Genomic DNA, 13,012 nt, shown 5'->3' on the forward strand with positions numbered 1-13,012 from the left:
GTCCAAGACCCTGAAGGGCACTGGGCAAAGAAAGACTAATCAGTCACTGCAAAGTGTCCTGCTGGGACTCACTGGTCCCTGAGAAGGCTCTCCCACCCTGCAGGGCTGCCCCCTGCCCAGCCAGGGGATATGGGACAGCAGAACCCGTTAGCGTGGGGAGTCAAAGAGCTGAGAACAAACAGCTGCAGCGGAGTCCAGGCAACTGTGAGAGCCGCCCCCCTGCACCCCAATGTCCCACAGGGGCCCAGGACCGGCAGGGTCTCCACACAGGTTTGGGCGATGACACCACAGCAGCTCTGCTGTTTGACAAGCAAAGGCCAGGTGTCAGTGTGCACCTGGGGGAATGGGAGGATGGACAATGATGGGGTGATGGGGGTCCAAATCCCCCTGTCCCACACCAAGGTGAATAAACCCAAGCACTGAATAAACCCACTTTCCACCCCCATTTAGTTTTAGCAGAAAAGGACAGGGAATTATTCATTGAAAGATATTAATTTCTACCACCTACAGAATGGGATCTCCAACATAGGGTCTCTAGAAAAACAAAGGGCCACTTTCTGCCTTGCTTGTGATTGGAGGCTCATGGCTGTGACAAGGAGAGCACTAGAAGCTTTGTCAGAGGCCCTGGACCAGCTTGCTGAGTAGTCCACCTTTCCATGCCATCTGTAAAATACACTAATTGCTGGCCCTGCCATGAGGAGCCCTCTGGCCAGTGGATGACCGTCCAGGTCTCGCCCTGGGCACTTGTGTTGCCACAAGTTCCAGGGCACCCCAACCAAGGGTCAGCTGGTTTGTCCCTGTGAGCCTTAATGACACGTATACTGAGAACTGTCATTCATAAATAACTGCCATGAAAACTAATGAAATGCAAGTGTACAAAAAAGAGCTGTGGTTTCCATGGCAATTAAACTGAATACTTTCTTAGGGAAATGCTGGAAAGAAACAGCTGTCACATTAGGGGTGTGTGTGTGAGATTTGTAAAAGTTCGGGGAGATGTTAGATGTCTAGAAAGTTCTGTACTTGGAGCACTTTATGGTCTCTAAGTTTTCACTCCAAATGAAAGAAATTCGTTTTGGAAAATGTAATGTACTATGAGGGTAGCTTGTATAAGAAGGGCAACTGGGACTCCTGTCAACTGACATCAAGAGAAGTATTTTGCACATTAAAATGCTGGCAAATGGATATATATTTATGTTTTAAGTTAAAAAGATTATTTAGGCTGGGCACGGTAGCTCACGCCAGTAATCCCAGGACTTTGGGAGGCCGAGGTGGGCGGATCACCTGAGGTCGGGAGTTCGAGACCAGCCTGACCAACATGGAGAAACCCCGTCTCTACCAAAAATACAAAAAAAAAAAAAAAAAAAAAAAAAAATTAGCCAGGCGTGGTGGCGCTGGCCTGTAATCCCGGTTACTCGGGAGGCTGAGGCAGGAGAATCGCTTGAACCCGGGAGGCGGAGGCTGTGGTGAGCCGAGATCGTGCCATTGCACTCCAGCCTGGGCAACAAGAGCGACACTCTGTCTCAAAAAAAAAAAAAAAAAAATTAATGCACATGTATGTGTAATGTATATATATGAGATGAGGTCTCTTTCTGTTGCCCAGGCTGGAGCGCAGTGCCACAATCAGGCTCACTGCAGCCTTGAACTCCTGGGTTCGAGTAATCCTCCCGCCTCAGCCTCCCAAGCAGCGTGTGTGACACCACCACGCCAGGCTCTCTCTCTCTCTCTCTCTCTCTCTCATATATATATATATATATATATATATATATATATTTTTTTTTTTTTTTGGTAGAGACAGGGTCTCTCTATGTTGCTCAGGCTGGTCTCGAACTCCTGGGCTCAAGCGATCCTCCCACCTCGGCTTCCCAAAATGCTGGGATTATAGGCCTGAGCCACCGCGCCCGGCCCATATCGTTTTTTTAAAAATAGAAAACCCACCAATCTCCAGGGCCTCGGGTAAGAAGTCTCTCCAAAATCGCCAGCACCACAGCAACTCAATAGGCTTCTATTTCCATCCACCAACGCCAGGATACTCGTATGCTGCGGACACGCGTGACGGGGCAGCAGCAGGACGCCCTCTCCGGCGTCCCTTCGCTGAGCCCGGCCTGGCTAGGCCGCCACCCCGCCCGCTGTTACCCGACTGCCCGCGCCGACCACCTGCGGCCGCCAAGGTGCGGCAGGGGGCGCTGTGCGGCCCAAGAGGCCGCGCCGGGCCGCGCTCTGATTGGCTGGAGGCCGCGGCCCACGCCCAGTCCGCCCGCCCAGGCCGCCCGCCCAGGCCGCCCACCCAGTCCGCCCGCCCCGTCCGCTAAGTGCCTGGGCTCTCCCGCTCGCGTCCCAGTCTGCGGCCTCCGGGGCAGCGGTGAGGCCGGAGCGTCGCGGCGGAGGGGACAAGACCGGGACAAGACCAGGGCAGGAGGGAGCCGGCCAGCCGCGAGAACCCCGCACGCCCGGCAAGATGCTGTCCTGGCGGCTGCAGACGGGCCCCGAGAAGGCCGAGCTGCAGGAGCTCAATGCCCGGCTCTATGACTACGTGTGTCGGGTGCGGGAGCTGGAGCGCGAAAACCTACTCCTGGAGGAGGAGCTGCGCGGCCGGCGCGGGCGAGAGGGCCTGTGGGCCGAGGGGCAGGCCCGCTGCGCCGAGGAGGCGCGCAGCTTGCGGCAGCAGCTGGACGAGCTGAGCTGGGCCACTGCGCTGGCGGAGGGCGAGCGGGACGCTCTGAGGCGCGAGCTGCGGGAGCTGCAGCGCCTGGATGCGGAGGAGCGCGCCGCCCGCGGCCGCCTGGACGCCGAGCTGGGTGCGCAGCAGCGCGAGCTGCAGGAGGCGCTGGGCGCGCGCGCCGCCCTCGAGGCGCTGCTGGGCCGGCTGCAGGCCGAGCGCCGAGGCCTCGACGCGGCCCACGAACGCGACGTGCGGGAGCTGCGCGCGCGCGCCGCCAGCCTTACCATGCATTTCCGCGCCCGCGCCACCGGCCCCGCCGCGCCCCCGCCACGCCTGCGGGAGGTGCACGACAGCTACGCACTGCTGGTGGCCGAGTCGTGGCGGGAGACGGTGCAGCTGTACGAGGACGAGGTGCGCGAGCTGGAGGAGGCGCTGCGGCGCGGCCAGGAGAGCAGACTCCAGGCGGAGGAAGAGACGCGGCTGTGCGCGCAGGAGGCAGAGGCGCTGCGGCGCGAGGCGCTCGGATTGGAGCAGCTGCGCGCGCGGCTGGAGGACGCGCTGCTGCGGATGCGCGAGGAGTACGGGATACAGGCCGAGGAGCGGCAGGTCCGTGCGCGGGGATGGCGCGCTGACCCCATACCCGCGGCCGTCGCCCCAGCACCCTGCCCTTGACGGCGTGGGGCAGCGGCCCCTTCACCAGGGGCGCGGCGTCGCGGACCGGTAGGGCCCGCCCAGAGGGTGCCCGAATGGCATGGGGACCCGGACTCGGTCCGCTGGTCCGTCGACTCAGCGGGCGAGCGCCGGGCGGCAGGTCCTAGCGGAGAGCCCCGTCCTCGTCATGGGGTTAGGTGGCAGCTGCTTTAACTCTTGACAAGCGTGACTGGGCGCATCCTGATAGGCCACCCTGTTAGCTCTAGGTTTTCCTTCCATTTTCCGTGCTCCGTAGACTCAGTAGACCCAGAGCTAAGAGTCAACCGAGAAACCTCTCTCACTTGCAGAAGTGACGGCTTATGGTAGCCCCGCTGTCTATAGCGCTCCTCAGGGGAAAACTCAAATTAATTTCCAAAACGGTTTTTATTTTGCCAATATGATTTCCCAGTTGGAAGCCGCAGTTGCGGCTCTCTGGGCGGCTGCCTTGTTTGATCTTGGGAGGGGCAGCAACCCTCATGCAGAAAAGAGCTTGATCGAAGATGTTTTGCTCACAGCACACGCTGACGTCAGATCTCTGCGTAGTGTAAAAGTTGTGGGAAAGTGGGGCCCTTTGGCAGGATGTTATTACAAGTGCAGAGTGATATAAACAGTTACTATTTCAGGGAAGCAAACCCTCTGACACCGGCGGGGTGACACCTGTGGCTGATGTAAACTATGCCCAGTCCAGCCCTAGCGTTTGGCCCTCGCCCTGCCCAGCCTCAGCCAGAATTGGAAATATTCCCAAATCACACTATCAGTAGTTCTCAAAAGGACAGATGGAAATAACATCTGCACAATTTCACAAATATTTTAAGAGTACAGTTTGCAGCTGTGAGTTAAAGATTTGAGACTGACTTTTAAAAATTAGAAGTGAGAGGAACATGGGGGTTGTCATATGGAATGACTGCGGTGATGTGACAGGTATCCACAGGTGATGAGTAAATACCTGTTGATTCTCCCTGGGTCCCCAGCACTGCGCTAGACTTTCAGTATGCAAAGAGCTACAGGCTAGATGGGAAATCATAGAATGCAATATGGTACTACATTGGGATTTAATCTTTTGAGTTGTGGGTTTTATTTGGCTTCCGCCTCATAACTTTTCAAAGTGTTCTCTTGGGGCTTTGCCATAGCTAGAGCAGGGACAGGGACTGACCCAGTGTGTACCGATTTCCACTTGTGAGCACTTGTGTCCCTTCGCAATGACAGTGGCCAGGGGTCTGAGTTCCACAGGTCCTATACTCGTTGCTGAGTGAAAGTTAAGAAGTGCCTTAATGTGGCATTCATGGAGATTTGATCAGTGGTTATTGTGACTCTCCAAAAAGGAGTATCTGTCAAACCTACTGCCCAGGGAACCCCTTTGTAGGGAACCCTCGCTACCAACTCAGGGGTCTGTGCTGTGCAGGCAGGTTTAGAAAATGCTGCTTTGAGCCACGCTGTGTGGACCAAATCGTCACCATGCGTTCACAGCCACAGCTCACTTGGCACATTTCAGACCTTCAAATTCTGGTTCCAGTGTTCTTTCTTAGCGGCAAAGCCCTTTTCCCCACTAATGAAACCTTCAGTGGAACTCGTAATGTGAGCCATATGAAAGCAGAGTTCCCCTGACTGGAGGAGACATGGGGACTTGAAGTGCAGTTAGAATCCTGTCCAGCCCTCCTTTGACACAGGGACTCCAGGGCCCACCGGGGAAGTGCTTTTCCTGAGGTCATACCTGCCCTCAGAGTGGGGCTGGGACCCCACTCTCCATTTGCCATCCAGTGATACCTCTCTCTTGTTGGAATTTGCTGCTTTTTCCTAAAAGCAAAGAGTGAGGAAAATGTCAATAAGGACCTGGTTTTTTTTTTTTTTTTTTTTTTTTTTTTGGTTTTGGTTTTTGTTTTTTGAGACGGAGTCTTGCTCTGTCGCCCAGGCTGGAGTGCAGTGGCTGATCTCGGCACACCGCAACATCCGCTTCCTGGGCTCAAGTGATTCTCGTGCCTCAGCCTCCCGAGTAGCTGGGAGTACAGGATCCCACCACCCCGCCTGGCTAATTTTTGTGTTTTTAGTAGATACAGGGTTTCACCATGTTGGCCAGCCTGGTCTCAAACTCCTGACCTCAAGTGATCCACCTGCCGTGGCCTCCCACAGTGCTGAAATTACAGGTGTGAGCCATGTGCCCGGCCATTTTTTTTTCCCAGTTCCAATTTGCAGAGGTTTTATTGCACTAAATGTTACCAGTCACTACCTTGTCCATATACTGAATCTTCCCTCAGTTAACTTAAGTCAACTCCATTTCAAATTGCATTCCAGAAGATTCAGCACCAATCACAGAGATGCTAAGAAGTATGTGAAAGAGGGAGTGTGGATGATTTAACCCCAAGCCTGTAATTTTTTTCGGGTTCTGTAGAAGCTTACTATGGGGAGAGTGAAAAAATCCTAAAAATGGGTTGCATTAGTATATGGTAATAAATATCTTATTACTAAGAGCCTTTAGCAAGTGCTTTGTGTGCGCCAGGTACCACAGATGCCCTTCACAAATATTCACTCTCAGTGTCCACACCAGTGTTAGGAAGTGGGTACTAATATAAGCTCCATTTTACAGAGGAGGAAGCTGAGGCACATAAGTCACCTGATTAGTAGTTAAGCCAGGATTCAACTCAGGCTCTAGTGCCTGAGCAACTGACCACTGGGCGTCCGTTTCTCTTTTCTGTCTGTTTGATCAGAGAGAAACCTTTAACCAGTATTCTTGCATTCATAGCATAATGATAATTGCTCTTCCTAAGGGCTAGCCTGAGGTACTCTGCTGATTTCTAGTCCTAAAATGCTTTTAGACCCCTCCAGCTGGCTGAATAGTTTTGGCATTAAAACTATTTTCTTTCATTTCTTTTTTTCTGTGTTCCATGTGCTTTAATGCCCCCCTCCCCTGGAGGCAGGAGCTGGAGGCAGTAGAGGGTGCTGCCACATTGTGCCCGGCTCTCCCTGCCTCTGGCTATAGCTTCTGTGGCTCAAGGGGGAAGATGCTTGCTAGGATTCTACTTGAGGGGAAACTGGTCCTTCCCAGATGGCTCATGCGCCTTCACTGTATGAGGCGGTAGTCATTGGCCTGCCCCAGGCCTGGCCTCAGATTTGCCCGAGAAGAGTTTGCTGAACTGACATCCAAGTTCCCAAATGTGATCTAGATCACTTAAAGCCTGAGTGACACACCCAGGCTGCAGGAGGGGGCTTCAGAAAACACTTGAAGACATTTGCGATAAAGTGGAGACCAGCTTCACCCTGCAAACACTGAGATTTTTGCTCATGAAAGTGAGCCCTTAGCTGCTGAGGCTGACTGTTTGGAAAAGGCTTCCAAGCCCCCAAAACATGATTGAATGAAAGCTTTTTGTAGATGGGAAGGTGGGGTGGGATTAGGATGGGATTAGCTAAGGGTCAGTGCTCTGCAGCTGTCCTACCTGGCCCTGAATTCTGACTCTGCCGCTCTTTGGGCAGGTTACGTTCCTTAACCTGTCTGCAATTCAGTTTCCCCATTTGTGAAACGAGGTACTGGAAGTAGCTCCCAGGGTGTATACAACTGGTTCATTCGTTCAGCTAACAGCCGTTGAGCATTTAGTGTGCCAAGCTCAGTTCTTCATGGTTGCAGATTCAGCAGTGAAAAATGCCACGTAAAACAAAGAAAGTCCCTTGACCTGAGAGGCCTTCAGGTGGAAACAGCGCGTGGTTTTTCGGGGATGCCTCAGCCAGGCTGCCGGTGTGGCTAGGGCACAGCGAACAGGGGGTAGAGTGGCCACTGCAGGACTTGGGCATTTACTTTGAGTGCCATGGGAAGCCACTGGAGGTTCTGAGCCGAGGAGAGTTGGGGCCTGGCTGTGGCTTAATGGAATCACTGTTGCTGCTGTTTTAAAAATAGACTGAGTGGACTCAGGGACGCCTTCAGAGACTGTCGCAGTAACCCAGGCAGGAAGTGCTCGAGGCTTGGACCAGGGGTCTCAGAGGGGGCCCTGCGTTCAAGTTGAAGCCAACGGCATTTGCTGCCAGATTGGATGTGATGGGAGAGGGAGAAATCACAGTGGACTTCAGGCGTTGTGGCCTGAGCAACTGGAAGAAGGGACTTGCCTTGTTTTACGTGGCATTTTTCACTGCTGAATCCGCAGCCATGAAGAACTGCGCTTGGCACACTAAATGCTCAACGGCTGGTAGTTGAACGAATGAACCAATTGTATACACCCTGGGAGCTACTTCCGGTACCTCTTGTACGCTCTACTGCAGGGCATTGGTTAGGAGGACGGGCCTGGGTGGGAGATTCAAGTTCCATGTACGTGTGTTCAGTTTGAGATGCTTCTTACATACCCACCTGGAATTGTAAAATATAACTTGAGTTCAGGGTGCTGTCTGGGCTAAGCTATAAATACTTCGTCGGCATCCAGTTCATGCTTCTTGTTATGAATACATTTAATTTTTGTGTGTAGCTGAAGTTATCACAGTATTTAAATCCCCTGGAGCTCTACCTTTCAAGGTTGCAAATGACAGTGATATTTGTGAACTGTCCCACAGGCTTGCTCAGTGAGCGGTAGCTCAAGTTTGGCTAAGAGAAAATTAATTATTTTGATACTGACAGCAGCATGCCTTTCCTGGTGTGGAGCAAGATTTCATCATCGGTTGTGATGCTGTCCAAAAGTTCTCTAAATAGCAAAAAGGTGACCTCTCTCCCAAGCTTTTGCAGCATTAGGTGAAACTGCCTCTGCTCGGGTGAGATGTAGCGTCCCGTGTCTGGGGCTCCAGTGCCTCTGTCCTGACCCACAGCTTGCAGACTGGCCAAGCAGAGCCCAAGTCTGAAGTTTTATTCCACAGCAGGGTTTGTTGTGATTTCTGCAGAGACCGTTGGGAGCCAGTTAAGTCTTATATTCCTGCTTCCAAACGTCAACTAATTTTCCTTTGACAATTTAGGAGGAGCTGACTCACATGGAAATGTGACTGAAACTGTACTTATTCCAGCTTCAACACAGTTTGATTTTCCTCTTTGTATTTTGTGGGTGCAGAACTATTCTGTGTGCTCTGGGAGGACTATCTTCCTGCACACCCCTTCCACGTGACTAGGCTTTCTTGACCTGCTCAGGAGGTTTGTGGTTGGAGAGCTTTCATCGTATTTTTTTTCTAAGCAGTTTAACAACATTTGAACTTCTTTGTAAGGAATAAATTACTATAAATTTTTAATTTGTAATAGTTATGTCAAATTTCCTATAGCAGGAAGGACACACATACATACATACATGCATACCTACAGCCCATCTTGTATGAGAACCTTGTACCTGAATTGTATTCCCTCTAAAACAGGGGAATGTAGGATTTTGACATTGAGATTTAACTATAGAATGTGTGAATATTGTGGCTAAATTGTGGCAGTGCTGTCACTTACATCAAGACTGGCAGTTGCTCTTTGGTGAGCTTCTCTGTTTGTAATGCCAGCTGTGGGATCTGTTATCGTTTTTCCACCCTGGGACATAAGCCAGTGATTTTTAAGTTTACTTCTTTGCTTTAAAAGCTAAGGGGTTTTAAACTACTTTAGGACCCTTTATATTCAAAGGGAACCTAACAGCCATCACTGGCATAGAAATAGAACTGTTATGAGAAGTGGGAATATTTATTGGCTGATCATGCATTTTGAAAAATGATAAATTCTGGCTGGGTGCGGTGGCTTGTGCCTATAATCCCAGCACTTTGCAAGGCTGAGGCGGGAGGATCACCTGAGGTCAGGAGTTCAAGACCATCCTGGCCAACGTGGTGAAACCCCGTCTCTACTAACAATACAAAAATTAGTTGGGTGTGATGGCAGGCGCCTGTATACAGTCCCAGCTACTTGGGAGGCTGAAGCAGGAGAATCACTTGAACCTGGGAGGTGGAGGCTGCAGTGAGCCGAGATTGTGCCATTGCACTCCAGCCTCGGTGACAGAGCGAGACTGTCTCAAAAAACAAACAAAAAACCCAAAAAGATAAATTCCATGTGCAATCTTGTAGAGTTCATTCCTTGGTTTCACAGACATATTTATTGTGGACCCTCAGCATCTTGCCGGGTGCCTTTGGTGAAGGGATTCCAGCAGCAATCAACATAATATTCCCTCTTACCGTATTTGAATTCTACAAAGATAAATGTTTATAGGTCTAGCTTAGTTTAGTTAATGATGTTCAGAAATAATGTTACTTCCCATTACAAACCAGAAGTTAAAAGTACATGGACTTATTTCAATGTTTAAATACTTGCTTGGTTAATTGTTCCCCAGAGTAACTAACAACTAGGAAGAAAACAAAACTGGAAATCGGTGCAGCTGAAGCCCATATGTTTGTTTGAGAAGATACTGTCGACTTCAAATAGTACATTTTGAGGAGGGTGATATGATCTTGATCACTTCATTTTAAATTTAATTGAGCAGCTATGTGCTGTGTGACTTGTATGTGGTGGGCACTGGTCTATGTCTGGGATTCAGAAGGCCGCAGTATCTCCTTGCCAGGTAGAGAGGCAGGTCGGGGACCCGGCCAGGGGTGAGGGGAGCTGCGAGGAGCACCCAGGACGCCCTTACTAGCTGCACTGTGCAATTACGGTTCATAAAGCAGTTTTATTTATTTTTATTTTATTTTTTGAGGTGGAGTCTCGCTCTGTCACTCAGGCTGGAGTGCAGTGGCATGATCTTGGCTCACTGCAACCTCCGCCTCCTGAGTTCAGGTGATTCCTGTTCCTCAGCCTTCTGAGTAGCTGGGATTACAGGTCTGCGCCACCATGCCCAGCTATTTTTTGTATTTTTAATAGAGACAGGGTTTTGCCATATTGGCCAGGCTGGTCTCGAACTCCCGACCTCAAGTGATCCGCCTGCTTCGGCCTCCCAAAGTGTTGGGATTATAGGTGTGAGCCACCACGCCAGGCCCAAAAAGAAGTTTTATATCTGAGTCTGTATTTTGTCATTTATGCCCAGAATGCATTTCTCCCCAGATGATCTTAAAGTAGCTTTTCTAAGTGAAACAAAACTCTGTATCAGTTTACCTGCTTATTATTGGAGAAATCATGACTTTGGGGAGTACATTTCAGTTCAATTCTGAGTGACTTACGTTTTGAATATTGTAAAACCCCTGATTTCTAGTCTTGGCTTATTTTCCATAGCGTCTTAGTGACTGGTTTGAGGCACTGGCTTTCCTAAGCAGCCTGATGTCTGAATGGTAGAGATGATTTGAATAAACTCCTAAGCATTCATTATTAATAGAGAGTCTGAACAGAGAAGCCAGTGTCCTATCAAAATGTTCCACATGCAATAAAAAACTTCCATATGGAAGAGATACAACATTGGAAACCATCCTGCAAGTGACTGCATGTTTAATAACCCTGGGTGTTTTTCGGGTCTGCTAATAACCCTGGTCTGTTTTTCAATTCGATCCTGAATTGTTGGTACCTTCAGTTCGACCCAGTAAAGCTCCAGTTCTCTGCTAAAAGTCTGTCTATTCTCTTTAGAGAGCAATTGACTGCCTGGAGGATGAGAAGGCAACCCTCACCTTGGCCATGGCTGACTGGCTGCGGGACTATCAGGACCTCCTGCAGGTGAAGACCGGCCTCAGTCTGGAGGTGGCGACCTACCGGTAAGGAGACTGTGCTGAGTTGGCCTTGACGAAGCCATGGGGGTGTAACTTGCACATGAAGGAAACTGGTCTAGGGACCAAAGCCTTTGTGGAGTCCCTGTGGCTTTGTGACAAGCAGAGAGCAGCCCTTGGCATGGCCAGGCAAGGAGTCCGAGGCCAAAAGGAAGAGGAAGAGTAGGGCTTGCTTAGGTCACTGAGCAGGTGTCCGCAGCATGGGAGTAGCTGAGCCGTGCCCCCTTACCTAGTGTTTGTATGTTCTGGGGACTGCTGAAGAGCTTCACACACGTCAACGTGTTGGATCCTAGGAACTGGAGACTGTATTTACAGATGAACAGACTTTGCTCAGAGAAGTTACAGAACTGGAAAGTGGAGGGCCAGGATGTGTTAGTGTGTTTTCACACCGCTATAAAGATCCTACCTGAGCCTGGGTAATTTATAAAGGAAAGAGGTTTAATTGACTCACAGTTATTCCGCAGGGCTGGGGAGGCCTCAGGAAACTTACAATCGTGGCGGAAGGCAAAGGAGAAGCAAGAACCTTCTTCAGAAGGTGGCAGGAGAGAGAGAGAGAGCTCAGGGGAAACTGCCACTTTTAAAGCATCAGATCTCATGAGAACTCACTCCCTATCATGAGAACAGCGTGGGGAAAATTGCTCCCATGATCCAGTCACCTCCCACCAGGTCCCTCCCTCGACACGTGGGGGTTACAATTCGAGATGAGGTTTGCGTGGGGACCCAGAGCCAAACCGTGTCACAGGATTTGGATCCAGGAAGTCTGTGTCTATCTGCTTGATTGTTGCTTTGAATCTCAGGGCTCTGATGCCACCCTGTGTGGGTTTGGCCCTGAACTGAATCTATTCCAAGAGATTAGCATGGTGCATGCTAATGTAGGCCAACTGGCTTTATGTATCAAGATGTTGACTTGAGTTCAAGGTAACCAACTCTGATGAAAAGGTCACAAAGCGCTCAAAGGGGCTGGGTGCTGGGTGGGGCAGAGAATGGAGTCCAGTCCCCCTGGGTGTGGCCTGCAGGCCGGCAGAACAGTGCTCCTCCCCTCCTTGGCATCACCCCTCCCTTCCCCTGGGTGCCAGTGGGTCTTTGATTGAGGTGGTGCCCCTTATTTCCTGGCAGCTCTCATGCTCAGGGCAGCTATGAAGGAGCCAGGGTCTGTGACACTTACAGTGGAAGGAGTTTTAGAGACGCAGGTGCCCAACTTCAGGAACGCTAACAATAGCCAGCTTTACGGTGTCCTTACTGCCTGCCAGACGTGGTGCTGAGTTCTTTGCCACTATTCTCTGCTCCGAGTCAACTCTGAGGTGGGCACCACTCTCCCCTCTTAGAGGTGAGAGAGAGAGGCCGGGAGGTTGGGGCTGCAGGCTGGTGAGGGGCAGAGGCAGCCGGGTCTGGTGCCAAAGCTGTGCCATCCCCACCAAGCCGTGTAAAAAGGGCACAGTGCCTGCTCCGTTCCCGGGATTGTGGAACATGTGGCAGTGGAGGGTGTGAGCAAGTTGTGGAAACCGCTTTGGCAGAAGAGTCAAAGTCTGGTCATCAAAGCCATGCTCCAGTGGTGTCTCCTTCACAGGTGGGGGATTAAACCTGGAGAGGTTAAGAAGGGGACCAACTCCCCTGGTGAGGGGTAGAGCAGGGACCATCCCCAGGCCTAGTTCAGCACATCTTGTAGGCTGCCTCTGTAATCTTCTGATCATGATTTTTTTTTTCGTTTTTTTTATTATTTTTTATTTTAATTTTAATTTTATTTATTTTATTCTATTTTTTTTTTTTTGAAATGGAGTCTTGCTCCATCTCCTAGGCTGGCATGCAGTGGCACGAGCTCAGCTCACTGCAACCTCCACCTCCTGGGTTCAAGCAATTCTGTTTCAGCCTCCTGAGTAGCTGGGACTACAGGGCCCCTGCCACCATTCCTGGCTGATTTTTGTATTTTTAGTAGAGACAGGGTTTCACCTTGTTGGTCAGGCTGGTCTCGAACTCCTGACCTCAGGTGATCCACCTGCCTCTGCCTCCACAAAGTGCTGAGATTACAGGTGTGAGCCACTGCGCCCGGCCCTGATCATG

At 50.8% G+C, this 13,012-nt stretch overlaps 1 protein-coding gene across 2 annotated transcripts in view; it reads left to right on the forward strand.

The window, feature by feature from the left end:
- The first annotated feature begins 2,248 nt into the window (after positions 1-2,248).
- SYNM (synemin) overlaps positions 2,249-13,012 on the forward strand; it is a 30,510-nt gene continuing 19,746 nt past the window's right edge. Inside the window, exons 1-2 of one of the 2 annotated variants that reach the window (XM_003314873.6) lie at positions 2,249-3,265; positions 10,818-10,942. In XM_003314873.6, coding sequence (XP_003314921.2) covers positions 2,456-3,265; positions 10,818-10,942 — 935 coding nt within the window. In that variant the 5' untranslated portion in view covers positions 2,249-2,455. The remainder of the gene's footprint in view (positions 3,266-10,817; positions 10,943-13,012) is intronic. The other variant, XM_009429906.5, reaches the window with a different exon arrangement.

The sequence above is a fragment of the Pan troglodytes genome, chromosome 16 (genome assembly GCF_028858775.2).
Source record: "Pan troglodytes isolate AG18354 chromosome 16, NHGRI_mPanTro3-v2.0_pri, whole genome shotgun sequence".
In the NCBI taxonomy this organism is placed as follows: Eukaryota; Metazoa; Chordata; class Mammalia; order Primates; family Hominidae; genus Pan; species Pan troglodytes.